Here is a 27667-nt window from a genome sequence, read left to right on the forward strand (position 1 = left end):
GTTCACAGGAAGATCTAACTTATCAGATACCTGAGATACATCTTAGACATCGAGGCATGAAAGAATGAGTGGAAATGTTTTAATAAAGAAAACTAGAAATCAAATACTGGCTTGTACAAAGATGGATCTTGGCTTGTGTGTTTTTACTGAGATTAGGAAATACTATAATAGAATATGCAAATTATTTTACACAAACAATGCATTAAAATATATCATGCATATTTTACATTAGGTTCTTCATAGTATAAATTTCCGGGATTACATAGTATATGAATAAGCAGTTTCAAATTGCCTCCAAAAATGGGGTTGTTTTGACCCCAAATTATAACAGAATTAGTAACATTAGCAGAAATTAAAATAAATTTCATGTTTAAATTTTAAATACTCCAGGGTCTGAAATATTTTTTTATTAAACAGATGGAGGAATAAAATTATCAGATTTAGTAACAAACTTGAGGTAAAAATCTGCATTAAATTATCCACACCAAGGAGACTATATCTAAGACTGTTTCCTTAATTTATCATAAATATTTCATCTTTCCCTTACCTCTGGCCTTCTGGGTCTGGTACTGGAGCTTTTATATAAAATGATTTCTATACTATTCCTTCCCTGAGTGTTTGCACACAGGGCTGATTACTCAACATAGACCCATCAGATAAAGTTTTAATGCTGCAACTTGGTCAGAACAATGCCCTCTCATTTTATGTAAACACTAGAGGCCTGGTACATGAATTCATGCAGGTGGGGTCCCTTGGCCTGGCCAGCGATGGGGGCCGATTGGGGCCAGTCAGCTGTGGGGGAGGGACTGCGGGAGGTTGGCTGGCTGCCCCGATTGGGAAGTTGGCCAGCTGCAGGAGGTTGGCTGTGGGAGCGCACTGACCACCAGGTGCAGCTCCTGCATTAAGTGTCTTCCCCCTGGTGGTCAGTGCGCATCATAGCTACCGGCTGGTTGTCCAGTTGTTTGGTCCTAATGGTCGCTTAGGCTTTTATATAGAGAGATACAAATCACAGTATGCTGATATTAGACAAATTCAGCTTTAATTCACTAGCCAAAGGAGATTAAGAATATACTATAAAATGTTAATATAGGAAATATCTCAGTACAAAAACTATGAAACACTGTATTATAAATTTTTGTACAGATGCATGAGGCTAATACCATAAAAAGAAGGAAATGTGGGTCTAACTATTGTAACTCTAAAAAGGTACCTCAGTTATCTAAATGGAAGTTTGGATACTTAAACATTACAATAGAACTTCAAATTCTGTAAACTGAAATGCTCATATATGTCATGTCATTGTTAAAAATCCAGCACACAATATGTTAGCTATATAAGTCAAATCTGCAGATATCACAGATAATATTCATGTTATTTCTGTGAATTTTTCCTAAAATAGTATTTAGTAATAAAGAATATCTCAAAAGCAGAGAGAAATGAAACAGGATTACAACTGGAAATACTTAAAATAACATTTTATTTATTTGCTGGTATGATTATTAAAAAAAAAAACATTTCTAATTCCTAGTTTATTGCCTTTAAATTGTGTTTCTTCAACCAGCACACAGAGAATTTGTGCTAGACCTGACCACAGTGCATTATGAAAAACCTTGGCTTCCACTGAAGTCATATTCTGCAACCCCAAACTGGGCTCTGCATGACTGATTGCAAAGGGAACATTAACATTCTTCCTGAAACAAGCCTCACACCTTTGAGAATATCCACATTTAACCCGTAAGTTCACATCTATAGCAACAATGAACTTTATTTATCAGCTTTCAGAGGGGAAATTGGTTTACTCTATAATTAAGTCAGGCTGATAGAAGCCAATATTTCAATTTTTTTTAAAAAAATCAAAATTTACTTAAAAGAATAAAAATGGGTGCATACATACATCTAAATAGCCTTTCTAAGCTCCAAAAAGCATTCATCTAAGAAATTCCAAGGCTGCCTTTTCTTTCAGTTTTGTTTTAGTAGAGATTCTAATGTTCGGTAACAGAAAGTCTTTGAGAAAACAGCAAACTTCCTTCAGTCAAGGGCATAATTCGAAGCATTATACAATAATGAGATTTAAATTATGTATGGGAAGAAAAGAAGACTGCAACAAGGTATTAGAATCTCTTTGTATCTTTAGATTCAGAAAAACATAAACACGAGCCAACACTGCTCAAAGAGGATGCAATCTCCCCAGCATTTCCAGAGGCCTGCCAGGTGGCTGCTATGATCCTAGGGCTTGATGCCTACATTTCTGGGGAATCACAGAGTGCAAGTACTCCATCACAACTTTATCTCGAGAAGATGAACCCTTAACTACAAAGGTGCAGGAAGTCATCCTCAGTGCTGCTCACTCTAGGTACAGTAACCAAATACAAAATCAGTCAGATTAAATAAAACGTGAGAGGAAAAACAATAGGTGGGCAAGCAAACAGCAGTAATTCTTACTTCAGTTAAGCAATTTAATGGTGCTTCCTTCTACAGTTGTTCTTCGACAATAAAACAGCTGAGCAGCTGCCTACAAGAAGTCCTCCTCAAGATCTATCCAGCACGTTAAAGAAGGCTTAATACTCCCCGAATCCTGAGTGAAAACACACGATCTGTAAGACGTGAACATAGGCCACATGAAGAACCAAAAGTTCTAAGTTCAACCTCTTTTCCTACCTAAATAAATTAAAATTTAAATGTCACTTCCAGTTTCAACTACTTACCCTCTAAACTGCTGAAGGTATTGGTGAACTGTCAAAACAGCAAAAACAAAAAGCAGAGGTGGCTAGATAATAAACTTCAACCAAAATTAGTCTTTGAGTGATTGAAATGTTACTTCAGTAAGTTCTTTTGAGGAGAAAATTCCTTAGAAGTCCCCACTCTTTACATGCCTTAACCTTGTGTAAAGCTAACAAAATCAGTATTACTTTTAGCTTAACAAGAATTATTGCCGAAACCGGTTTGGCTCAGTGGATAGAGCGTCGGCCTACGGACTGAAAGGTCCCAGGTTTGATTCTGGTCAAGGGCATGTACCTGGGTTGCGGGCACATCCCCAGTAGGAGATGTGCAGGAGGCAGCTGATCGATGTTTCTCTCTCATCGATGTTTCTAACTCTCTATCTCTCTCCCTTCCTCTCTGTAAAAAATCAATAAAATATATTTAAAAAAAAAAGAATTATTGGTGGTACCAAATAGGAAAGCAGTCATCTGTTTTTAAAATGTGATATCATACACAATCTTAAATTAATATGAGTTCTCAGAACAGGCAGAAAGAGGGTTAAACTTCATTACAGACTCATGGTAACACTAAAGCACTTTTAAGAAGAGAGTGGATCCAGAGACATGGAAGCATGGAACAGACTGAGAAATCTCAGAGGGAAGGTGTGGGAAGGTGGGTGGGTGGGAGTGACCAACCAAAGAACTTGTACGCATATATGCATAACCCATGGATACAGATAATAGGGTGGTGAAGGCCTGGGGGGGGGGGGGGGGGGAGAGGCATGGAGCAGGGCAGGCTAAAGGGGTCAATTGGGAAAAAAGGGGACATATGTAGTATGTTCAACAATAAAGATTTTTTAAAAAGAATGTGAATAACACAAACTGAAGCTAAACATAACAAAGGGAATTTTTAAAATATTGATAAGAAATTTTGCAGAGTAATGAACTTGAAAAGCCTGGATGAATCCTGAGACATACGTTCATTCCCAATGTCTACAGTGACGAGAATCCAGGAACAGTTGCACAATATGGATATATAAGACCTAAGTATAGGAGTTAAAATTAGGAGTATTTTATAATTAATTTAAACTTGGTAGATTCATTTTAAATGTAATTTAATAAGAATTTCTTCTTGCCTTCCTTCTTTGGTACTTTATCCATTAAAAAATTATTTTTTTAAAAACCTAGAATTATATAAAGAAGAGGCATCCAGTTCCATAGTAATGTGGCACATTTTTATGTGAAAAAAAAAATCAGAAACCAACTGATAGATCTATAATACACACATATATATAAACACTTTATTTTCATAATACTCTTTTATCACTTCAATTTAAGTCATTCCATTATGAAAATGTCTTAATTGAAGAGAGAATATTTCTTCAAAACTCTAAATTAAGCAGAGCTTTATCAATTAAATTTACAGCAATACAGGCTTTAGAAATACATGATTCTTCATTTTACAATATTTCCCCTTTAAAAATTTGTCATGGTTTGTCACAGATTTAAAATACAAGGCACCTAATGCTATGAAAGGATAACACAGTATATGTAGTGTAAGTGAACCAGATCTTTTCTCAAATATTCTTTCTGAAGTCTAACCAAATTTGTGTAAATATACTTGTCACATAAATTAAACATTTTTGTGTTAATTTGCAATATTCTACAAAACTCAGAAATATAATCTGTACCTATTATAGGCAGCTTAATTTAGCATTTTACCTATACAAACACTGATCTACATACTAAACAATTTCTTGAAAACATTTTCATAATACAGTCCAGCATTTAACAAATAATAGGTGAAGATAAAATCTCCAAACATTAGGATTTTATCCCTTGATTAGTTCAGATTATTTCATCAGCTGAATTCCTTGAGATGTGTAAGGCAGGTAGTCCTTTAGACAGACTGTGGACTGAAACTTCCTATAACTGTAGTGATGTGTACACAGCTATACAGCAAAGAACTTCATTATGAAAATGAAGAACACCAATATGAGGAAAATATATTTTAGAGTTCCAAAGAACTGAAAATGTTATTTTTCAGACTAGGCACTGAAACATTTTTCTCCAAAACCTTGCCAGAGATTGTCTCTTCGCTATATAATGTTCCATTTGTCAAGCTGAAAATAAAAGCAAACACAAAATCATTAGATAACAGCTACCATAGCTTTAATTTTCTATAGTTTATATTTTAAAAAGCAAATTTCTTAACATTGAAATACACATCAAACACAATATATCTAGTATATATAAATGGATATATGAACTTGAGGTGAGTCCTGGGAACACAAGTAATTGAGCTCTATAGCAGTGTCAAAGGCTGACACCCAACACTACTTAAAGGTCATGTAATAAGTTTAATCATGGTGTATTCCACCATTACCCGCATTGGGACAGACTCCTGCCCAACCTGTCCTACTTTATTGCTTTATTGTAGCCCATTTTCTTTTGTCTTCACTATCTCCCCTTTATCCAGATCTTACTTCCATAAATATTGAAACTTAAGTGTGAGTACAGGGATAATGCACAGCATACTAGGGAGGGAAAATGTATGTCATAGCAATAAAAAGCTTTAAAGAATAACTATGTGTATTTTTTTAATTTAAAGATAGCAAATAAACACATATTAGTTCCACTCTGTCCCTAAAAATCTCAGTAAAAAGACAATAAAGGGATTTTTTAAAAGGAATAAACCATATGGACAAAGAGAAGAGCAGAGACAAGAAAATAGTGGCTAACTCTTAGCTAGCAGTAGAGAAATTGACCAGCTATCTCTCTAAAATGAAGACACGACTAAAAACAAGCAGACTGGTGCAAATTTTATAGAAAAAGCAGTTAGAAAACCAGATGCCCTCCTTTTATTTTTCACAGTTGGTGCCTCCCAGAAGAGGCTTATTCCTAAAAGAAAAAGTAGTAACAGAGGGTCTCTGGATTGGGGAAATGCCAAAGCACAATCCTATATGGCTCAGATAAAAACAACATTTGCATAGTGATAACAATGTAAAAGTTGACTATAGATCTACACAAAATTATGCATTATTGATACTGGGTTGATAAGAAGGAAGGAGTGATACAGGGTTGGCAAATAGGCGAGTAGGGTGAGAACAGAGGAAGGAGGCACTTGAAAGTAAACCATCCTCATTTACCAGAGTGGGAAAATCGACTGATTATGCCTAAAACCAAGAAAGCAAGAAACAGAAGTACAGGCATGGTACTTTAGAGCGCCAGGGAGGAAAATACCAAAGACTCCACTAAGAGTTTAAAGTGATTCCTGAGATGGGAAAAGAGTGAACACAGGATAGATAGTGCAGAGCAGGGAGAGCTCCTTTGTATAAGATGTCATGCAGAACTCGAACCCTTTTGAACTACGGGCATGTATAACCATCATAACAAAAGGAAAATGACCAATCACAGAAAAACACAAAACCAAGACAATTAGTTTGTATATGAATTTACCATGAGGAATTTACTTAAATTTCAAGGTCCGTGTGATTACAAGTTGACAAGAGTTTCTCGATGTTCTATGTGAGGAGGGGAACTCCCAGTTGCAATTAGGACACATTTCAATCTCAGCTGCCTAAAGTTATCTCAGAAAAAAAGAGCCTGCATGCCCAGAATTTCAGTAACTTATTATGATCTCTCATTCTAAATAAATAATCACTTTTGTACCTGACAAAGACATATGTCAGATGTATTTTAAACATTCATTCAAAATGTAATGTACTTTTTCATTCATATAAGAAATATAAAAGATAATATTTCTTAAAATTTTTAAAAACTGGGGAAATGTTCTTCAAACATCGTTAAATGAAAAAGCAGTCAGAGAATCAGGATATATACTGGGCCAGTTATAGTAACACATGCATAACGAAAAGACTGAATACATATCCAAGTATTGCATTTTTTCTGAATGTTATACTTAGAGAAAAAACATATTTCTAAAGTAGATCATAAGTAAAATGATGATGGTGGATACGAATAAAAGTAATAGTTAAAACTTGGAATCACTTAGTTTGAGTCAGACACTAATATTGTATGTACTTTAAACTTATGAAGTTTAAACTTATGTTTAATACTCCCTTAATAATGAGGGAATTTCTATTATAACCCCATTTCCACAAATAAGAAAACTGAGGCACAGAGAGGTTAGGAACCTTGTTTAAGGTCACAGAGCTATTACATGGTGAAGCTGGAAATGAAACCCAGGCAGTTTGACTCCATTAGCCTCTTGGTTGTATAGCCTCTCAAACAACTAATTACGGAAATTCAATTTTGTATATAAGCAATACAAGAATTAGAATTAGTCAACACTAAGGCCAGCTAACATACAAACCTGGACAACTGACAACAGCTAGCTAGCTCCATCCTCCTGAGCAACACTGTGCATAGGAATAAGACTCTCACACTGTTCACTGTCTTCTGAAACCCTTTAAAAAAAGGCAACAGTTAAGGAAAGCTTTAGAGCTAAAAGGAACCCTTAAAAATGATCCATACGGATGGCTGAAGCTGTGTGGTCAGAACTAAGACTAGGGCAAAATTTCTCAACAACTTGTCTCAAGTTCTTCCTATAATAGAATTTGAAAGCTTTCTCTGTTTAAAAAAATAGAAAAAATCTTGAGGCAATGTTATCATATTTTATTAAAACCAGTAAGAGTTCTCTACACTTAAATGTGTTATAGCAAAACAGTAAGAACTTTAGTTTTACCTGTAAATCAAAACATTTTTTAAAAGTAGTTGTGAAGAAACTATCTTATAACCTAAGGATCTGAACAAATTATTTTAATTTTGCCTGGCATAGTACATATATAATTATAATCTTTCAATAATTCACAAAATCTCTAAAATTTAGGCCAGCATGATATGATTCCCATTTTACTTAGCAAACATTATTTGTTTAAAAATTATATTGTAGCTGAATCTACCTCTGAATTCGATGTTTTCTGCATATAAAGGCAAAAATTCTTCTGATTCCCACCATCACAGGATCCCAATTATTATAATGGCATAGGAGAGTTACAATAAAAAATGAAAAAAATACAGGAATTGCGCCTGCAAAAAATAACCAAGAAAACTGCACCTAAAAATAAAAGGTAGAAAAAAAACACAATCATTATTATGAAGACGATTTTCCCCTTTAATGTAAGTTTCCCATTTATGAAAAGTTACGGGAATAAGTTAACAAGCCAAGAAAATACTAGTAATACTAAGTACTGACAATACATTCGTAAGTATATTATTATTAAAAAGGATTCAGGACTTCAACATCTTAACCACTTGCTTAAATTACCAACAAAAATATTTCTCACTTGGGAAACAGCCTAAAGGAAAGCCAGAAAGGCATGCTTTTTACTTATTAGGCACAGTATGGCTGAGAACAGAATTATGAAACTCTAAGCTTTTGTCTTACAGATCACGTTGCCCATTTCCCCTTCACTGATTACTATTTATCTCAAGTTGATCCTGCCCTTCAGTTTCTGAAGTCATCTTAAAAACTCAAATTTTAAAGAAGTATGTTATGGTCTAGTTGTGATATGTTGTGTTGTTACAGTTCTTAAGACAGTATTAAAAACAGATTAAACTCTTCAACTTCTGTAAACCTTTTATTAACAATTGGCAACAAATTTTAATCCTGATGCTTAAAATGAGCTTGATCATCTAGTAACAAAAACATTTCAAAAGTAAAATAAAGACTACAAATAGGAATGTGAGAAATGTGAGCCAGAGAAGACGAGCAGCAAGCTAAGCCTCAGTGGTGCAGAGCCCTCAGCCATCAAGTCAGACTCTCCAACCCATCATTTTATGAGGGTTGTCAAGAAATCTAAAAATAATGAGATGCCATAAAGTTACAAAAAAAAAATCATTCTTCTCTTTCAGTTTACCTTTACCACCTAGATTCAACTAAGAACTCCCTCTGGTGGGAAACATATACTATTTCACTTCATACCACCATTAGAGCAAAAGGGGTTTTGTGAGAATGATGTTTTTTATGAGGGACTCACAATGTATAACACATGAACAATAACTGACAATTTAACATGCACATCCTGAGTGCATGGTACAACCCACAGGCTGAGTCAGCCTAAGAATGCCAGGGAAGATCAGTCAGAGAAAATAAAAAGCCTTCATGCTGTTATCAAATTATTGGTATAACAAAATCTCAGAACATTTTCTAATCTAGAAAAGCCACAATGCACTTAAATGACTCACGACCAGAAAAACTTATGAATAATGAGAGCTAAAATGTAGATCTAGTTCATAGAATGATTTCATGAATATTCAACTAAAAACCCTATAACTGAATTAAAGCAAACTTTATAAAGGTAGGTAAAACCCTAAATGACTTTTAAAGGAAAGTTCACTTTTAACAGTGCAGGTGCATGTTGTCACACACTATAAAACTTACTACTGGATTTCTAAGAAGCTAAGAAGATAATTTTTAAATATGAAGACACCTATTAACAAAGAAAATTGCCCATATAAAAAATATATAATTCCTAAATATATCTGAAAATAAATCTAAGTATACTAGTAATCAGATATAGTTCCTATTATATAACATGTCAATTATAAATAAGTTCAAATAATATTTTTAAGCACAAATATTGTTAATAAATGCTAAAATTTCAGAAAGTATATATAAACATGACAGGCTAATAGAATCAAAAATTCCCATGCACGTACATTTCTCCCATCATGCTTTTCTAGTATAACTCTGGGGCCTACCCTGAGACTTTTTCCAGAAGGCATCTCTCAACCTTCAATTCCCACCAAAGACTCAGCCTATTCATTTAAATGGTTGCCTAATAATATATGTGAAGACAATCCAGAAAAGACCACTTGGATATGTTTTTCTAATCAATGACATATCTGTATAATAAAAGCCTAAGTGACCGTTATGGCCAAACAACCAGAATGACCAGTTGCTATGATACACAATGACCACCAGGGGACAGACAATGAGGGAGCTGCCCCCTGGTGGTCGGTGCACTCCCACAGGGGGAACGCTGCTCAGCTAGAAGCTGGACTCACAGCTGGTGAGTACAGAGGTCGTGGCAGGAGCCTCTCCCACCTCCGCTGCAGGGGTCGGTAAGGAGTGAGGAGTCCTGGACTGTGAGAGGAATGTCTGACTGTCAGCTCAAATTTTTAAAAAGTATGTTATGGTCTAGTTGTGATGTTATTACAGTTCTGTTGGGGGTGGGGAGGGTTGGACCTAAGCTGGTAGGTGAACATCCCCCAAGGGGTCTCAGACTGTGAGAGGGCGGCAGGCCAGGCTGAGGGACCCCCCGACCCCCCCCCCCAGTGCATGAATTTCATGCACCAGGCCTCTAGTACAGTGATTCTCAACCTTCCTAATACCGCAACCCTTTAATATAGTTCCTCATGTTGTGGTGACCCCCAACCATAAAATTATTTTCGTTGCTACTTCATAACTGTAATTTTACTACTGTTATGAATTGTAATGTAAATATCTGATATGCAGGATGTATTTAGGCAACCCCTGTGAAAGGGTCGTTCAACCCCCAAAGGGGTCGAGACCCACAGGTTGAGAACCGCTGCTCTAGTATATATACACGTACGTGTACACACACACACACACACACACACACACACACACACGCACATTTTCTCTTGTTTTACCATCATCTTAAAGTATTTGGTTAAACAAATTATAAAATCGTTTAATAAAATGAGATCCCCTGTGACATTTCTTTTTTTTAAATTCCCTAAAATTAACCTTCAATTTTAATTTTCAAATGTACAAAAGCTGATGTTTTCAAAATATCGGAACATTAAAGTTCAATTGCACAGTGGTCTACCAAAATCCTTACCCCCAATTTCACTGTAACAATTTTGGTTCATATTCAAGATTATGACCCTGAGATGTAAAGGACCTGGATATTATTTAAATCTATAAAGAGAATCTAATATGTGTGACTTTAGTATCTACACTAATAAAAGAGAAAAATGGTAATTGGCGTACGACCGCTACCCTTCCCATTGGCTAATCAGCATATCCTTATGCAAATTAACTGTCAGCCAAGATGGCGGCCAGCAGCCAGGCAGCTGGAAGCAAACATGAGGCTTGCTTTCTTCAGTAACTGCAGACTCCAACGTTCCCTGCCTGTTGCTGCCGGCCTCTGAGCTGGCAGTTTGAAACATTCTAACAAATATAGGCCCGGGATCTCAGAGCTGAAGTTATACATTGTTTCGATTACAGAACGGCAAACAAACCAGCAGCGGAAGCCTCAGAGCTAGAGCAGAGCTAAAGCTGGCCCAGAAGAAAAAAAAAAAAAAAAAGAAAAAAAGGAGCGGTTGGGAGCTTCAGTAAAAACCGCCAGCCTGAAAGCAGCCCTCAGCCCCTCACCCAGACTGGCCAGGCACCCCAGTGGGGACCCCCACCCTGAAGGGTGTGTGACCAGCTGCAAGCAGCCATCATCCCCTCATCCAGGCTGGCCAGGCACCCCAGTGGGGACCCCCACCCTGATCCAGGACACCCTTCAGGGCAAACCAGCCGGCCCCCAGGCCTCTATCCTATATAGTAAAAGGGTAATATGCATCCCAGCATTGGGATCAGCGGAGCCGAGAGGTCTCCTGGCACCAGATCAGCATGACAGGGTGCAGCACCCAAACCCCCTGATCGCCCTGTGGCTCTGTGTGTGACAGTGACAGGGTGTGGCATCCCAACCCCCTGATCGGCCCTGCTCTGTGTGTGACAGGGGGTGGCGCCCCAACCTCCCCGCCCCCCCTCCACGGGCCCTGCTCTGTCTGTGACAGGGTAGAGCCATAACCTCCCCATCGGCCCTGCCCTGAGTGTGACAGTGGTGGCACCCCAACCCCCTGATGGGCCCTGCTCTGTGGGTGACAGGGGGCGGTGCCCTAACTCCCCTATCGGCCCTACTCTGTGCGTGACGGGGGAGCTCCCCAACCCCCTGATAGGCCCTGCTCTGTGCATGAGAGGGGGGAGCTCCCCAACCCCCTGATGGGCCCTGCTCTGTGCGTGACGGGGGGGGCGGGGGGGGGCAGTGCCCCAACCCCCTGATTGGCCCTGCTCTGTGAGTGACAGGGGCAGCGCCCCAACCCCCTGATTTGCCCTGCTCTGTGCATCACAGGGGGTGGTGCCGCAACCTCCCCATTGACCCTGCCTTGAGTGTGATGGGGGCGGTGCCCCAACCCCCCAATCAGCCCTACCCTGAGCGTGACTGAGGGTGGCATCACAACCTCCCGATCCGCCCTGCTCTGTGTATGACAGGGGGCGGCGCCCCAACTCCCCAATCAGCCCTGCTCTGAGCCCGACCAGGGGCTGCACCTAGGGATTGGGCCTGCCCTCTGCCACCCGGGAGCAGGCCTAAGCCAGCAGGTCGTTATCTCCTGAGGGGTCCCAGACTGCGGGAGGGCACAGGCTGGGCTGAGGGACCCTCCCTTCCCCCCCGAGTGCACAAATTTTTGTGCACCGGGCCTCTAGTTATATATATTTTATAATTTTGACATTCTTTGAAAATGCATGCTATGTAAGATAATTAATTCTCAATTAAGGAGATTTCCATTTTTAACCAGGACAAGTAAGAATTTACTAAACCACAAAACCATGGTAAATATCAGTATAATTTTTTTTTTAAATAAAGATGATAGATATCATTAAGAGTATTTTGACTTTATCCTAAAAAGTGCAAAAAGATCTAAAGAAAATTAGCTTTCAAAATCTGATTTTAAATTCTTCACATTATGCCTTTGGGCTTTCAAGTATTTCCTCTTCCAATTATATTAAAACAACACCCTCCCCGCCAACCCTCCCCCCTCCCACACACACCCACACACACCCACACCCACGCACACACACCATTTTGTTACTTAAAAGCTTACAAATACTGAACTGAGTGGTCCATGCTACATTACATCTTTTAGCATTAGCCAATGGCACATCTCTTTTCTCCTTGTTAACCCTTAGGAGCACTAAAGAAACTCCTCCCTTCAGGCTGTTGGGAGAGACGCAGATTCTCTTTTCTGCAATACTGCCAATATTTATCACAAGATTCCCGTATCCAGACCAGGACTTCATAGAAGAGGGAGGAGGCCCCTGCCCTGCTGAGTTCAGAAAGAAATGAACATTTGCTAAGAAGCAACACTGCTCATATACCTCACAGATTTACAGTAGTATTATCAGTGTTAAGGATTTTATCTTAGAAATCAAAACACTACTACTTAAATGATGACTTAACAAAGAGCATATGGAATATATCTACTCTTAGATGGAAAGCTACATATAAAGATACTACTCTTAAGATAAAAAATTGAAAAGCTAAAAATTCAAGATATTATCCATTTCTTTCAGCATTTTTTTTTTTAATTCTCACCTGAGGATATTTTTACATTAATTTTTTTTTTTTTTTTTTAAGAAAGTGGAAGAGGGAAAGACACTGAGAAACATTGATATGAGAGAAAAAGAGTGACTGGTTGCCTCCTACAGGAGCCCAGATCAGGGCCCTGGTAGGGGAGGAGCCTGCAACTGAAGTACATGCCCTTCAATGGAATCAAACCCAGGAGGTCAATTCTCTATCCACTGAGCCAAACCGGCTTGGGCTCTTTGGGTACTTTTTACATCTCTATGTAGTAAAACACCTTGGGAGAGAAGGCATCAAGTATTTTTCATGGTTGTATCCCTTATAATTCAGTCACATCCCTAAACCTTCATTAGCTCTGTGTTTAATAATTTACATAAAATATCTAATAAATAGCTTGTCTTACCTTTTGCATACACATGTCAGCTATTATAGACAGAGGTATTGTAAGGCTTAGTGCAAGTGTGCCTATCAATGATGAGGTAAGAAAGCAGCCCCTAAAAAGGAAAAAACAAAACATACATTTCCATATTAAAAAAGTAAAAGGACCAAAGAAAAACAATGATCAATGTCTACCTACCCTAAAATATAGATGTGAGAGATCAAAAGCAAAAATGAAAGCTCAGGATGGACTGAGACATAATAAATAACAGAGTTACTAAGATAATTCCTAAGGTTTATCTTCAAATATTAAAAATCCAAATATGTAAGTATAAATATTTTGAGGTATTTTATGCTATTTTCAAGATCTGCTTACAGACATTGTTCAAGTTTAAATGCATAACTTAAATTTCCTTAACATTTTTTACAAAACTGTCAAAAGAGTTGTGATAGTCCGACTGGTGTGGCTCAGTGGTTGAGCATTGACCTACGGTCACAGTTCAATTACTGGTCAGGGCACATGCCTGGGTTGTGGGCTCAATCCCCAGTGGGGGATGTGCAGGAGGCAGACAATCAATGATTCTCTTTCATCATTGATGTTTCTATCCCTCTCTCCCTCTCTGTTCCTCACTGCAATCAATAAAAATATATATATATTTTAAAAAGAGTTGTGATAATGATACTTAGCTAACAAAGCAGGCAGCTTTATTAAAACTGTAATACCTTACAACACAGACTTTAAGAAAGTGATAAGCCAACATGTGCGTCTGTCATCAAACAAAAAATATCTCACCCTCATGAGAACTAAGTCTTTAGATGTGTACTGCTCTTCTGGTTTGGTTCAGCATTAAAAAGAAAAAAAACTGAATATTTTTAAAGGACTATTTCCTTGTTGTTTCCCACTTGTCTAGCAATTGTCCTAACCAAAACCTGTATTATTTTCACCTTGAACTATCAATTATTTTATTTTTACCTTAAACTATTAATATTGGTATCAAATTTTAAAAGATCAATTTGCATATAATTTTGTTTAGTTGAAGAAAAAAAGAAACCATTATACCAAAAAGGCGAGCCATTTATAACAACTAAAAATTTGGGTATATAAGAAAATAATGAATTATAGGCCAAGATAAAACCATAATAATGTATATCATTAGGACTATAGACCCATGGAAGTTACAGGCAAGCAAGTTCTAGCTCGTATAGGTTAGAATTTATAATGCTGTCTTGTTATAAAAGAGGCTATCTCTTAAAAGTGTCATTTGAAATATTCAACAGAGGCTGGACAATTCGTTCTTACTGCTGCAATAAAGAGAACTCAAGTACTAGTGGTTTCGACTACTCATAAGCTGCTCTATGAAATGAGGGTTTAGGGATTAAATGTATATATTTTTTATGTAGCATATGTTCTTAGAGATTTATAATGCTAAGTACAATCATAAAAAGTCTGATAGGCTTGCTATGGTTATTTTGAGTTACCAACACCTAGAATTTAGGGATATGTTTGTTTCATTACTTATTTACTTTACTGCTACTGAGTTTTTACTGTAAGTACTCATAAACATTTGAATATAGAGGTGTATCTGAAAAATAAACCTTGAGATCCTGAAAAATCCATCCTCATCCTAGGTAAGGATAAATATAGCTTTAATCATAATGTATGAATTTCAGTGTCCAGTTTAACTATTCAATAATAAACACTCACAAATACACAGTAGGGGATAGAAATTGTGTTCCCTCTATGAAGAATGATTTTGCAATTCTGTATCAAAATTTAAAGTCTATATGTTTGCCTCAGTCTTTTCCACTTAGAGGCATTTATCCTATAGAATGCTAACATATATATGCAAAGATACATATAAGAATATTCAATGCTGTATTATTCAAAAGCAAAAGACTGCAAACTGAAAATGTCTCTCCATGAGGAACTGGTAAAACATGTTCTTTCCATTACATAACAAAATGGATTGGAATAAAGTATTTTAAAATACAGCCTTTAAAAAAATGAACCTAAGTGCTGTTATGTGAAGATTGAAAGACAATTTGTGAAAAAAAGTAAAGTATAGAACAATATCCACAGTATGCTCCCATTTGTGTGTTGAAGATAAAACAAATTGAGGGGAAAATTAAGAGAATAAAACATAATTTTGTAAGTATAGAAAATATTATAGAAGGTTTAGATGTTAATAGTGGTTGCCTTTGAGAAAAAGGAATAGGTATTTGGGGTAGAAGGGAGATTTCCTTTTTGATTGTGAACGCTTTTGTACACTCTTTTAATTTTTAAAAGTTAAATAAAAAAGAATATTGTAAAACATGCTATTTATTATTTCTTTAAATATAAAATTTTCCAAGAAAGCAAACTATAAAATCTCCCTTAATGGAAAGATTACATATCACAACTCATATTTTATTGTCCCCAAAGCCTACATTAAATTCTGCTAAACATAATGAAAATCTTTTGCATATGTTTATTATCTAAAAGAGTTCAATAACGAATGAGCATTTTAATATCGATAGGTGGCACAGTCCATGTTTACTATGAGTCTCAATGTAATAATCAAGAAATAAGGACCAAACTAAACCTTTATTTAGTCTCATATCCAAAGAAAAACTTAATTATTTCTTTCAGATATGTAAAAATGCTCTGCTTTGGAATTTCCCAATTTAAACTAAACTTACGAAACCAGAAAATATGAACTTGTATTAAAAATACAATGAATACATAATTATTTAAAGCATATGGTTCATTAGTTTGAACCATATGAAACTGCAGTCAAAAATGGCTGAAGATCAAGAATTCTTTATGATCCTACTAAGTTAAATCAAAACACAACCAGTAAATAGTTCTATCTGCTCAGAACTAAGAGTGAAGAGAGACAAGAGAAATGATAGAACAAAAGAAGTGATAAGATAACAAGAGTGATATGATATATTTTAATGTATAAGATAAAGTATGTAACTATTTTAGGTTAAAAAAAGTGAGCATATAAAATGCATATAAAAAAAGATGGAAAAATAAATAAGTGGATTCTGAGATAAGAGTTTTAGATTAGCAAAGAAATTTAAGATGGGTACATAAATTACTACAATACAAAGCAAATCTTTAAGTACTACATGAAAGAGAGTGAGTGCTGAGGATATCAAGAAAGTAAGAGCTATTCCCTTATCTAGGGAAGAGGAAGAAGTATAGGCAGAGCATAAAGAAAGACTTCTTACTAAAGGCTATTTTTGTCGCAGCCTTTTTCAAGGGAATCTAGTCAGCAATCTTAAATGCCATACAATAAAAATTCATTTAGTAGTTTAAGTACAATTTGTGTTTCTTTTTCAGTTCTTATTAGGTGGAAGTAGGACTAAGTATCAAGCTCTATATTTGAAAGGTTTCTTAAACTCCATACATGATATTGTCTTCCAACTATTTTAGGATTATTATTAAATATCAACATATTTGATATTATAACATTTCAAAGTATGTTAACATGTCTAGTCAGAGTTTAGGGCTTACATATGTGACTCACCCACATGAAAATTCCTGAGAATAAACAAAACAAAAGAGACAAAGTCTCTAAAATAAGCAAAGGCTCTTAGACAAGCAAAATCCTCAGAGTCTCACTAAGAACTCATGTCATTAATATGTAGGAAATACATCTTGTAAGTTAGGATGAACATTAGATGCCACTTTTCATTTGTATAACACTACCTCAAAAAAACACTACAAATTTAGGTCATTCATATTCGTTCATTCAATATTTACTGAGCTCCTTTTATGTGCAAAACATTACTCTATATGATGGATAATTAGAAATTTAAAAAATAACAAAACACAAAGCTCCCGCTATAATGGAGTTACTGTATTAAATTGTTAAGTGTGAGGTGAGAAGGTGCACAGCAAGGGCCATCAGAAGACCAAAAAAAACATAAATGCTTAAACTATCCAAAAGTCCATAAACTGATAACTAATAAATCAGAGGTAATAAACAGTACATACCACAACCACAGGAACTCTGAGAGAACTGTTCCAATAAGGCCATTAATGATAATGCACATTAATACTACTTTATTGGGAAATTCAAAGTCCTCAAATCCAGTATAATGAAGTAAAAAGAAACCTGGCCATAAGAGCAGCAGATTAAACAGTCCTACAAAACCTAAACATGTGTAAAGAGACAAATGTTAGTTTCTCTGATTTATTTAAATTTTCCAAACTTATAACTCTATACTTATAAAACTGATCTTATACAAAGGGCTCCAATAGATTTCCTTAACTGGAACTTGTTTCTTTGTTTTTAAGCCAGTCCTGTGGATAACTCAACACCAGGAAAAACTGTATCAAGCAACTGGTGACCACTGAGTCTTCAAGGTTCAAATGCCCACAGTGCATGGACCAACTTCTACAGAATATACCACTTAAAACAATTCAAAAAGAAGGGTTAACTTTAGCTACTAATAATTACAGCGTGAGGCAAAAGTAGGTTTTCAGTCAGGAGTATGCAAAACAGAGCTTATTCTTGTAGTACTACTTATTGGTTTCCATACAAGCAAATGTAAACCTACCTTTGCCATACCCTGTATTATTTTGGAAGTTAAAAGAATAACTGGTGTGTGTTTGTATATTTACCCTAAATTAAGTATAAGGAAATGCACGGTTTGTTCTCTAATTCAACTCATAGTTATATTTAAAGCTCCTGTGCTATACTAGGAATAATGGAAGAAGGGTCCAAAAAAGGATAAAATTCTTGGTTCCTGTCTTCCCAAAGCTCATTAGCTAGTTGGTGAGATAACACATGTATGCAAATACCTATTCAATGTATGAGCACAGACTACTTATAAGGAAGGCTGCAATGCTCAATGGTTAGAGTATGAGCAGAGTCTGATTGCCCTGGGTTTTGATCCCAACTCTATTATTCACTAGTGGTGTAAACCTGAGGCAAGAGAAGAACCTCTTTTAAGCCTGTTTTCTAGTCTGTAAGTGTAAAGCAATATTTACTTAGGTTATTGGAAAGATTAGATAAAACATAAAATATAGAACAGTACCTAGCAAAGAGTAAACAGTTAATAAAGGCTAGCTATTATTATTATAAAAATTAAAGTTTACATATGACTATATACATGCAAATAGTATATAGTGATGACTACAAAGAAAAATTATTATAATTTTTATTGCACTTTCTATACAGTTTAGCATCAAGGATCCACTATGAAATCCATAAGGTAACAATAAGAGCTTTCATTTAAAAAGTTAAATTACAGTAGATACATATTTTAGATTGGCTGCTAAACAATAAACTAGAACTTAGGCTGCCCAGTTAAATAGAAACAAGACTGGAGCACCCGATGCTAAAATCTTACAGTCTTCTTTCTGTCTTCTCTACAGAACTGTCTTGGACATTAAACAAGTCTGCTTTTCCCAGGAAATTCCCATCCCTGCCTACACCACACCCTTTGCAGCCAATGACTGCACTCACTCACAAGGCCGACCCCTGTGGCTGAAATCCTAAGGGCTCAAGGCCAGGACATCTCCAAGGAGTGCCTAGACATTACCCGCTGCCTCCCACATCTGCTTCTCCATTCTGCTTCTCTCACTCCCTTGCCAGTTCTTCCTGCAGAGGACCCCCTCAATAAATAACCCACACTAAAGCCCTGTCTCCTACTTTGCATCTAGGAAACTCAATTTAAGACATCTAGTGATAAAAAATAAAATAAAACGATACACATACAGAAGGGACTAGTGATCCAAGAGGCTTGCATAACATTAAAAAGTTGTCATTAAAATTCCAAAATTTGGAATTATCAAGAACCAAATCTATTTTCTGGTCCCTGAACTATCAAGTCTATGAAATCCCACATTAATTAACAATATCTGGACCTACAAATCATTTCCTCTATTCTCCAGACCCTCAAGAATTTGGCCTACATACCTTACCGTTCTACCTAAAGTGAAGGCTTCAGCACAATCACAAAGATCTACTCACTGTTCCCTGCCATGCTCTCACTTCCCTAAGGCACCCTCCACATTCCACCCATAACTTCTTTTATAAGCCCATCTATTCTAAAACTCAGGTCAAATCAATATTTTCCGTATCACATCACATGAAGAAGACCAACTATGCGTATTCTATTAAATTAAGCAATGTTTCTTGAAAACTGCCAATCTTAAAAAAAAATAGCATTTTACGCCATTACAGATAGAATTTTCTATAGCTCTAAAATAAGATGACTAAAATGATCTTCATATTTAATGTATATTTATTGAATTCTATACTTAAAAGGAACTTGAGTGATCACTCAGTTTGGTGGCTTCTCAAGCCTTTTATTTTTTGTCAATCTTTAGGTAAAGATATTCAAACTGCTTTTAGCATCAACATCTGTTCTACAACTTAAATGATAATGCAATAAGCCTAACAAAGCAATGCTGTTCCAGCTGAAACAGACCTCACATACAACTCTACAGCCTACCAACCTTCCCAAGATCCTTTGTAAATCAGCTTGGAAGCTACCCATCAGTCCAATTTCCTCATTTTTCAGATAAGCATGAGATAAATGAAGTTAAAACAGCTATATATTCCAGGTCTCCTGATTCCCTGTAAGCTGTACTTTGAACCCTCATCACCAGGCTTTTTTATCTATTGGGTTTTATGGTATCTTTTGAAAGATATCCACAGATAGTCTACAGGTAACACAAGTTTTTACTGAGCTGATTTTTGACAAAAGATAATTTATAAATCATATCAGGTATTTTATTTCCCAAAATTAAAAGCAGACGCCAGAAACTATCATTGGGTAATTTGAAAAATATATGTCATAAAAGAGTCCGACTCTTAAAGATAAAATGCAAATAGAAAAACCTTAAATGGCCCACAATTTTTAATGAAAATAAGTACAGAGACCAGAACAGTATTATACATATCTTTTGGGGCCAGTTTCCCCAATCCTATGCTTCCAATAACTCAAAAATGGCAATATGTATAATACAACAAGTATACTCTCACTTGCTTATAATAGCACTAGAGGCCTGGTGAATTCATGCAAGGGTGGGGCCAATCTGGGCCATCTTGCCCAATACCCGAGGGTGGTTGGCCGGCCAGGGAGGGACCGTGAGAGGGCTCCAGGGTGTCTGGCCCCGTCTCGCCCAGTCCTGATCGGCCGGACCCCAGGAGCAAGCTAACCTACCAATCGGAGCATCTGCCCCCTGCTGGTCAGTGCTCATCATAGCGACCAGTTGAATGGTCGACACTTAGCATATTAGGCTTTTATATAGAGAGATGATTCTGTCATATCAATGAGAAAACTATCTGATTCATAGGCTGAAGACATTAATGCAAAACCTGTCAGAGGGGGGTAATATTCTCATAGGGTTGTTCAGAGAATTAAAGAGCTAATATGGATAGGGGCTTAGAATAATGCTTGTTACTTGGTACATACTCAATGAATGTTTACTATGACTATTTTTTTTAAAGGCGTTAAAAGGAATTTTTTTCTTTACCTCACTTTGAGGAAAGGAGCAATCCCCCATAGGTACACAACTATGCAGGACAAGGTAAGAGAAAAACATTGAAATTGGACTTCATAATCTTTAAAATCTGATAGACCTCCAGACCCCCCAGAATTTGGCCTACATACCTTCCTATTCTTCCCTAAAGTGATAATTCAGAGTAAATTGCCTCACAAATTAAACATATTCTTACCAAAGAACATCGGAATATCCAACTTATCTTCTCTGTCTACTTTTCTCTTAATCATAACAATATAGACAGCATAGAGCATGGCTCCAGCAAGAGACCAAATGGAACCTGTAAAGATCCACATAATGATTTAAAGCATTTGTTCATTAACTCATTCAACACACACTTATTTAAAATCTAACAATGTGTTGGATCCTATTTCAAGAAATGAGTGTGCAAATGTGAAAAGATAAAGTACAGCCCACCCTATCTTTATCCTCCAGGAGTATAGGAAAGAGTTTAAAGTGTAAACAAATAAATGCAAAACATTCACCTCAATGATCTAACCAAACACACATATTATAATACTGAAATTCATATAAGAAACACTTTGTTTTTAAATTTTGAAATGCACACTTTCTATTTCCCCTCCATAAACAATTTTGCCACCTAACATGGTCCAACTTTAGCAATGCTTCTTCCCCTATCACTTGTCACTTTTATTTTTCCATTGCTTTTTAGGAGAGTGGAAGGGAGGGGGGAGTGACAGAGAGAAACATTGATGTGAGAGAGACACATTGATCGGTTGCCTCCTGCACGCACCCCGACTAGAACTGGGATTCGAGCCTGCAACCAAGATATGTGCCTTTGACCAGAATCGAATCCACAACCCTTCAGTCCACAGGCCAATGCTCTATCCCCTGAACCAAACTGGGTAGGGCACATAGGTCATTTTTAATATATATTCCACTACCATCTTTAAGGCCCTGTTAAAGTCCTATCTCTGCCACAAAGCATCCTCTCTCCTCTGGTGAATTTCCATCCTACCTGTCTTCTACTTAGGGCAATTTAATGCTTACTGTAGTTAAATGTGATATAATTTTATTCTCTAGTGGCTTCACTTTGCAAATCTTTTTTTTAAAATATATTTTATTGATTTTTTACAGAGAGGAAGGGAGAGAGATAGAGAGTTAGAAACATCGATGAGAGAGAAACATCGATCAGCTGCCTCCTGCACATCTCCTACCGGGGATGTGCCCGCAACCCAGGTACATGCCCTTGACCGGAATCGAACCTGGGACCTTTCAGTCTGCAGGCCGACGCTCTATCCACTGAGCCAAAACGGTTTCGGCCACTTTGCAAATCTTAGCTGCTGATTACAATCAAGAATTCCTTGAAAACTGCAAACACTTAATTTATACTTTTTACTGTCCCAAAATACCTACCATAATGCAGGGCTCACTGTATATACATAATAAATATTGATCCACTTTAATGTAGTAACTCATTCTCAAAACATGCAAGTAAAACTTTAAAAATAGCTAAATAATATGCTATCTGCCAAGTGACCATATTCAATACTTTAATCAATTATCCAAAAGTCCAATGTTTTATTAAATCTGCTTATTTTCAACTTTTTTAAATAGCAATGGGAAAGCCTGTCAACAAAATCTCACACACACAACAAATACATATATTGTTTCTCCTACAAAACTATTTTGGATGGGAAAAAGGTACAATTCAAGACACAACTCACTGGATAGTATCCAGAAATAGTTTAGAAATATTACTCTATTCAATAAACTTCAAATATCTACAGTACCCAGAGGAGAACCATTAGGCTGGGTTCTGATTAACTTTGTTTTGTAAATCTAAATAATGGATCAAAAGCAAGGGAAAAAACTGGCAGACACCACCTTAAGATTAACATCATTAATCACATCAACAGCATGTGTCTTCTGATATAATACCCTGATCAGAACATAATACCGCTTCCATGGTATTCTTTCCAAAAAGGTACAACATAAATTTAACCATATGGAAATATCAAACAAATGCAAATTGAGGGACATTCTACAAAACCAAAGGACAGTAACCTTCAAAAGTGTTAAGGTTACGAAAGACAAAAAGAAGACTGAGGGGTAGTTCCAGATTGAAGGATACAAAAGAGACATGACAAGTAAATGCAACAAGTGATCCTGGATCAGAAAAAGAACATTAGTGAAAAAATGGTGAAGCTGGAAAAGGACTATACAGACTAGATAATATAATTCTAATCAATGTTAACTCCTGATTTTTAGAACTATATTTTGTAGCTATCTATGAATGTAGTTAACAGAGAATCTGGATGCAGGCTACATGAGAATCCTATGAAATATTTTTGAATGTTTTTAACATTCTCTCTAAAAAAAAGTTTTTTTTAAAAAGCCCCGGTTAGTTCCCATACTCTGTGTGGGCATGATGATGCTATGCACAAAATTTTCTCGTATACTTTAACAGAAACTTACCTATCGTATTTCTTCCAGCAGATTTTTCAGACCCCGACAGGTTTACCAGCACAACACCTCCAATGCTATGAGAATAACAGTTGTTACTGATGAGCAAAATAATAAATCCCTTAAAAGGACTAAGCATAAAGTTGAAAATTTTTATAAATGATCAAGACTAATTTTGGGGTAAAACTGTCAAATAATTTGTGATTTAATTAATATCAAATAATTTTTTAAATTCTTACCCGAGGATATATTTATTGATTTGAGAGAGAGAAACATTGACGTGAGAAGGAAACATAGATGGACTGCCTCCCAGGGACCAAACCTGCAACCTAGACATGTGCCCTGACCAGGAACTGAACTCACAACCTTTTGGTCTACGGGACAATGCTCCAACCAAATGAGCCAGCAGTCAGGGCAATATCTAGTATAAGAGCTATAGTATTAGCTAATTTAATCCACACAAAATGTACAGTATTACCTTATAGGAAGGCGTTATTGTTATTACCATTCCCATTTTACACATGAGAAAACTAAGCACAAAGAAAGGAAGTATTGACCAAAATCACATAGCTGAGATCTAGGAAGTTCTTCTAGAGTCTAAGGGAAGTGCCCAGGGACACAGAGCAGAGCTGTGATTCAAACCTAACTCTGATAGCTAATACCAATCTCTCCATTAAATCATTCTGCTACTTTCTCTGATTTTTCATTTTCTCTCACAAAAACAATAGCTTAATCAAATCAACACATCTTTTTTGAGTACTGTCGGTGAGCAAAGCCCTATCTAGGCCTTTGGTGGCACAAAGGTTTTAACCTTCAAGGGCTTACAACCTCATAGAGAAGACAAGACAAAAATACACAAAGTTAAATAAAAATAAAAGGTTGAAACACAGTTATTGACAATATTGATGCTACCCAATAATATAAAAATGCCAAATAAAAAAATAAATGAAAGATTGAGGCTGAGGCAATCAGAGAAGATTGCATGTTAGATTTCTAGAAGTGGGAGAAATAAAGACCAAAACCCAAATAAAAGGGGGAACTTGTTTTAAGAAAATGGAAATTTTGAAGATTATAAGCATTAAGTTGTCACATTAACTTAAATGTGAACATCAGTACAATACTTAGTTCGCAGTCACATGAATGGCAACCAACATGCCTTAGGTCAAGGGTGGGCAACCCCTGGCACAAGTGCCAAACATGGCACACCAGTAACTTTTGCTGGCACGTGAAACCCTCTCTTATAATCTTCCATTTACAATTTTTTTCTTAATATCGACTTTTTTATTTTTCAGATAAATTCAGTGTAGGTGCATCTTAGATAAATAATTTTACATAACAAGTTATCTTAAAGACCATAGATATGGATTGACGAGCAAGGGGAAGAGTAATTTCTATGCCTCTGCTTTAACTCTCCCTGCCTTCCTAGATCCGACCAGTGTTTTGGTTTCATCCACATACGCTTGTGAATCTTTGTTCTCAGTGATGAATTTTGTTAAGTCTCATAATAGGAGTAGCCTGAGGGATGAAAGTAGTAGCTCGTGCATATCTCTGAAGGTCATGAAATATAAACCTGATGTAAAATCTCTGTCATCAGTGATGCAGCAGCAAAAGTGCCCCTGATAATATCAAACAGAGTCATAAAGTTTTCTGTTGGACTATCAGTGTACATGTATACATTAAAAAATAAATGTATTTTTCATCATCATATACTGTGTTTTTGTCGCTCGAATGAATTTTATTATTTCTTCAAGGTTCTTCACATACATACACCTTAAGAGATACCAAGTAGGTGTAACATGTTCTCAAAAAAATTAGGGTTGGCATGCAGAAGAATTTTGAGTCAGAGATTTTGCTGGTTTTGGCACGCACTCACAAAAAGGTTGCCTACCCCTGCCTTAGGTCCTTCCCTCAGGTTACCCTCCCCAGGGAGGTTTAGAAAACTAGTCTAGGATAAGACACACAGCTGAGTAGCATAATTTCCATTTAAAACTTTCTACTATCCTCATCTTTCTTTGCTTATACAGTACACTGTAACATAAAGTGTCCTCTCTCACAACCAGAAAAATTTTATACATCATATTTTTAAACAGAATAAATAAGCTATTACACTACATTCTTACCTTAAAATTACAGCTAATAATTTAGAAAGAGTAAATCTATCTCCACTGTTACTTGGAAATACTGCAGCAAGGATTAAGGTAAAAAGTCCTATGGAGAGAAAAAGATGAAAAAAGACACATTGGCTTAAATTCTGTCAAAATTATTTACTATCAATTTAATAATTTTTAAACTAATTTTTGTCATTTTTTAAATAACTAAGCATAAGCCTGGTCGGCATGGCTCAGTGGTTGAGTCTTGACCTATGAACTAGGAGGTCACAGTTCAATTCCCGGTCAGGGATCAATCCCCAGTGTGGAGCATGCAGGAGGCAACCAATCAATGATTCTCTCATCATTGATGTTTCTACCTCTCTCTCCCTCTCCCTTCCTCTCTTCAAAAAAGAAAAAAAAAAAAAAAAAAGAACTAAAAATAAGACTGCAGTTACCTACGCTGAAATGTTCATATACAAAAACAGACTTTAGGCCTAGCCAATTTGGCTCAGTAGATAGAGCATTGGCCTGCGGACTGAAGGGTCCCAGGTTCGATTCCAGTCAAGGGCATGTACCTCAGTTGCAGACTTGATCTCCAGTCCTGGTCGGGGCGCATGTGGGAGACAACCAATCAATGTTTCTCTCTGTCTGTCTCTCCTTCTCCCTTACACACTCTCTAAAAAATCAATGGAAAAATACCCTTGGGTGAGGATTGACTACAACCAAACTAATACACAAAAAACCAGCCTTTAAACTAAGCCATGTTTATTTCAACAATACAGATCAAATATAGTCCTTTTTTAAAAACTAACAAAAGAGTTAAACTGAGCATTCAGAATAATATTCTGACATCATCATAATCAAACTTGTATGTTAAAGTTATTTTTACAGCTTCAAAACACTTGTTATCTTCTAGATTTGGAAGGTGATTCAATTTTAAAAATAAAAACACCTTTCATAGGGCAAATTATAGTTCTAAGATAAGCAATTACATTTAGCCAAAGGATCTAGAAAAAGATCTTTGGAAAGAATATGTGAAAGATAGGGCAACTAGAATACAAAGAGCCAGCATATCGGTATACAAAATACTGTAAAGTATTTGTTAGAAATATAAATAGCACAAGGCTATGGCATAAAACTATAAAGATTAAGAAATAGTTACAATACACTAATGTAATGAGAACAAATGACATAACTTATAACAAGATAAAAATGTGTGTATAATACACATATTACATATATATTAGAAATATATCTTGATTCATAATGCAGATTTTAAAGATACATTTCTTACCAGAAGTTGAGGACAAAATGTTAACAATGGCAACTTGTGTGTCTGAAAGTGCTTCTTGATATGACAAATTTGCCAAAAACCACTAAAGAAATAGAAAACAAAGTGAAACCTAATGAATGGCGTGTTTATACTTGCCATTACAATATGATTGCCCCCCTTTTTTTTCTCCCCCTAAACATGAACATGAGAGGTTTTAAAATCTGGTTTGTATTGAAAAATCACAGGCCCGAAAAGAGGACAAGTATAATCAGACCTAAAATAATTTCCCTTCAAAAATTAATAACAGTTGGTTAAAAATTATTGTTCAGGTCTTTTTTAAAAATGAGGATAAAATTTAATATCAAATCAACTTTAAAATTTTCTTTATCCAAGCACTGCTAGCACTCTATTAAGTTTATATAAATCAAATTTAAGTTGGGGAAAATTCTCAAACATTAAAATATGTACAAACAAGCATAGCATGCTGAGAAATGAACAAGATGATGCCTATGGAGATGGATGAAACTAGCTAGCTAGATTCCTAGATAAAATGCTATATTCAGTTCGGAAATTTAAAAATGTCCAAGAAAATGGTGAATGTATTAGCTAATTGTGATTGTTTTTCTGATTCTCAGTTTGAAAACACAATACAGAGTTCTCACAACTTTAGATATAATAAAGGAAGTTTTCCAGCTCTGAGAATTTTTTTTTTCTTCTTTCTTCCCTTTTACTCATCTAGGCTAAGATATTCTTATATTCCCAACCCTGTGCCTACTTTCATTTAGAGAATAAGAAATGAAACCTCTTTTGATGAAGCCTGGTATGTGTGTGTATCGAAAGTTCATTTATTCTCACTGCCATCAGATATTCTGATGCATATTACCACAACTCATCCATTTTCCTGTTAATGGACACTTTTTGACTATTTCAAACAATGCTGCTATGAACAT

General features: G+C 36.1%; 1 protein-coding gene across 5 annotated transcripts in view; it reads right to left on the reverse strand.

Annotated features, from left to right (window-relative positions):
* Nucleotides 1–3920: 3920 nt before the first annotated feature.
* The window catches only part of SLC35F5 (solute carrier family 35 member F5), a 43828-nt gene continuing 20081 nt past the window's right edge, over nt 3921–27667 (reverse strand). The window contains exons 8-16 of one of the 5 annotated variants that reach the window (XM_070423106.1): nt 26739–26820; nt 25475–25562; nt 23367–23431; nt 21103–21207; nt 17406–17565; nt 13446–13536; nt 7625–7779; nt 7036–7129; nt 4737–4822 (exon numbers count right to left, since the gene is read on the reverse strand). In XM_070423106.1, coding sequence (XP_070279207.1) covers nt 7054–7129; nt 7625–7779; nt 13446–13536; nt 17406–17565; nt 21103–21207; nt 23367–23431; nt 25475–25562; nt 26739–26820 — 822 coding nt within the window. In that variant the 3' untranslated portion in view covers nt 4737–4822; nt 7036–7053. Of the gene's footprint in view, nt 4823–7035; nt 7130–7624; nt 7780–13445; nt 13537–17405; nt 17566–21102; nt 21208–23366; nt 23432–25474; nt 25563–26738; nt 26821–27667 lie in introns of those variants that run through there. The other 4 variants (XM_070423105.1, XR_011472439.1, XR_011472438.1 and 1 more) reach the window with 4 other exon arrangements.

The sequence above is a fragment of the Myotis yumanensis genome, unplaced genomic scaffold, assembly GCF_028538775.1.
Source record: "Myotis yumanensis isolate MYYU_CA2020_CCGP unplaced genomic scaffold, mMyoYum1.0.hap1 SCAF_8, whole genome shotgun sequence".
NCBI classification, from domain to species: domain Eukaryota; kingdom Metazoa; phylum Chordata; class Mammalia; order Chiroptera; family Vespertilionidae; genus Myotis; species Myotis yumanensis.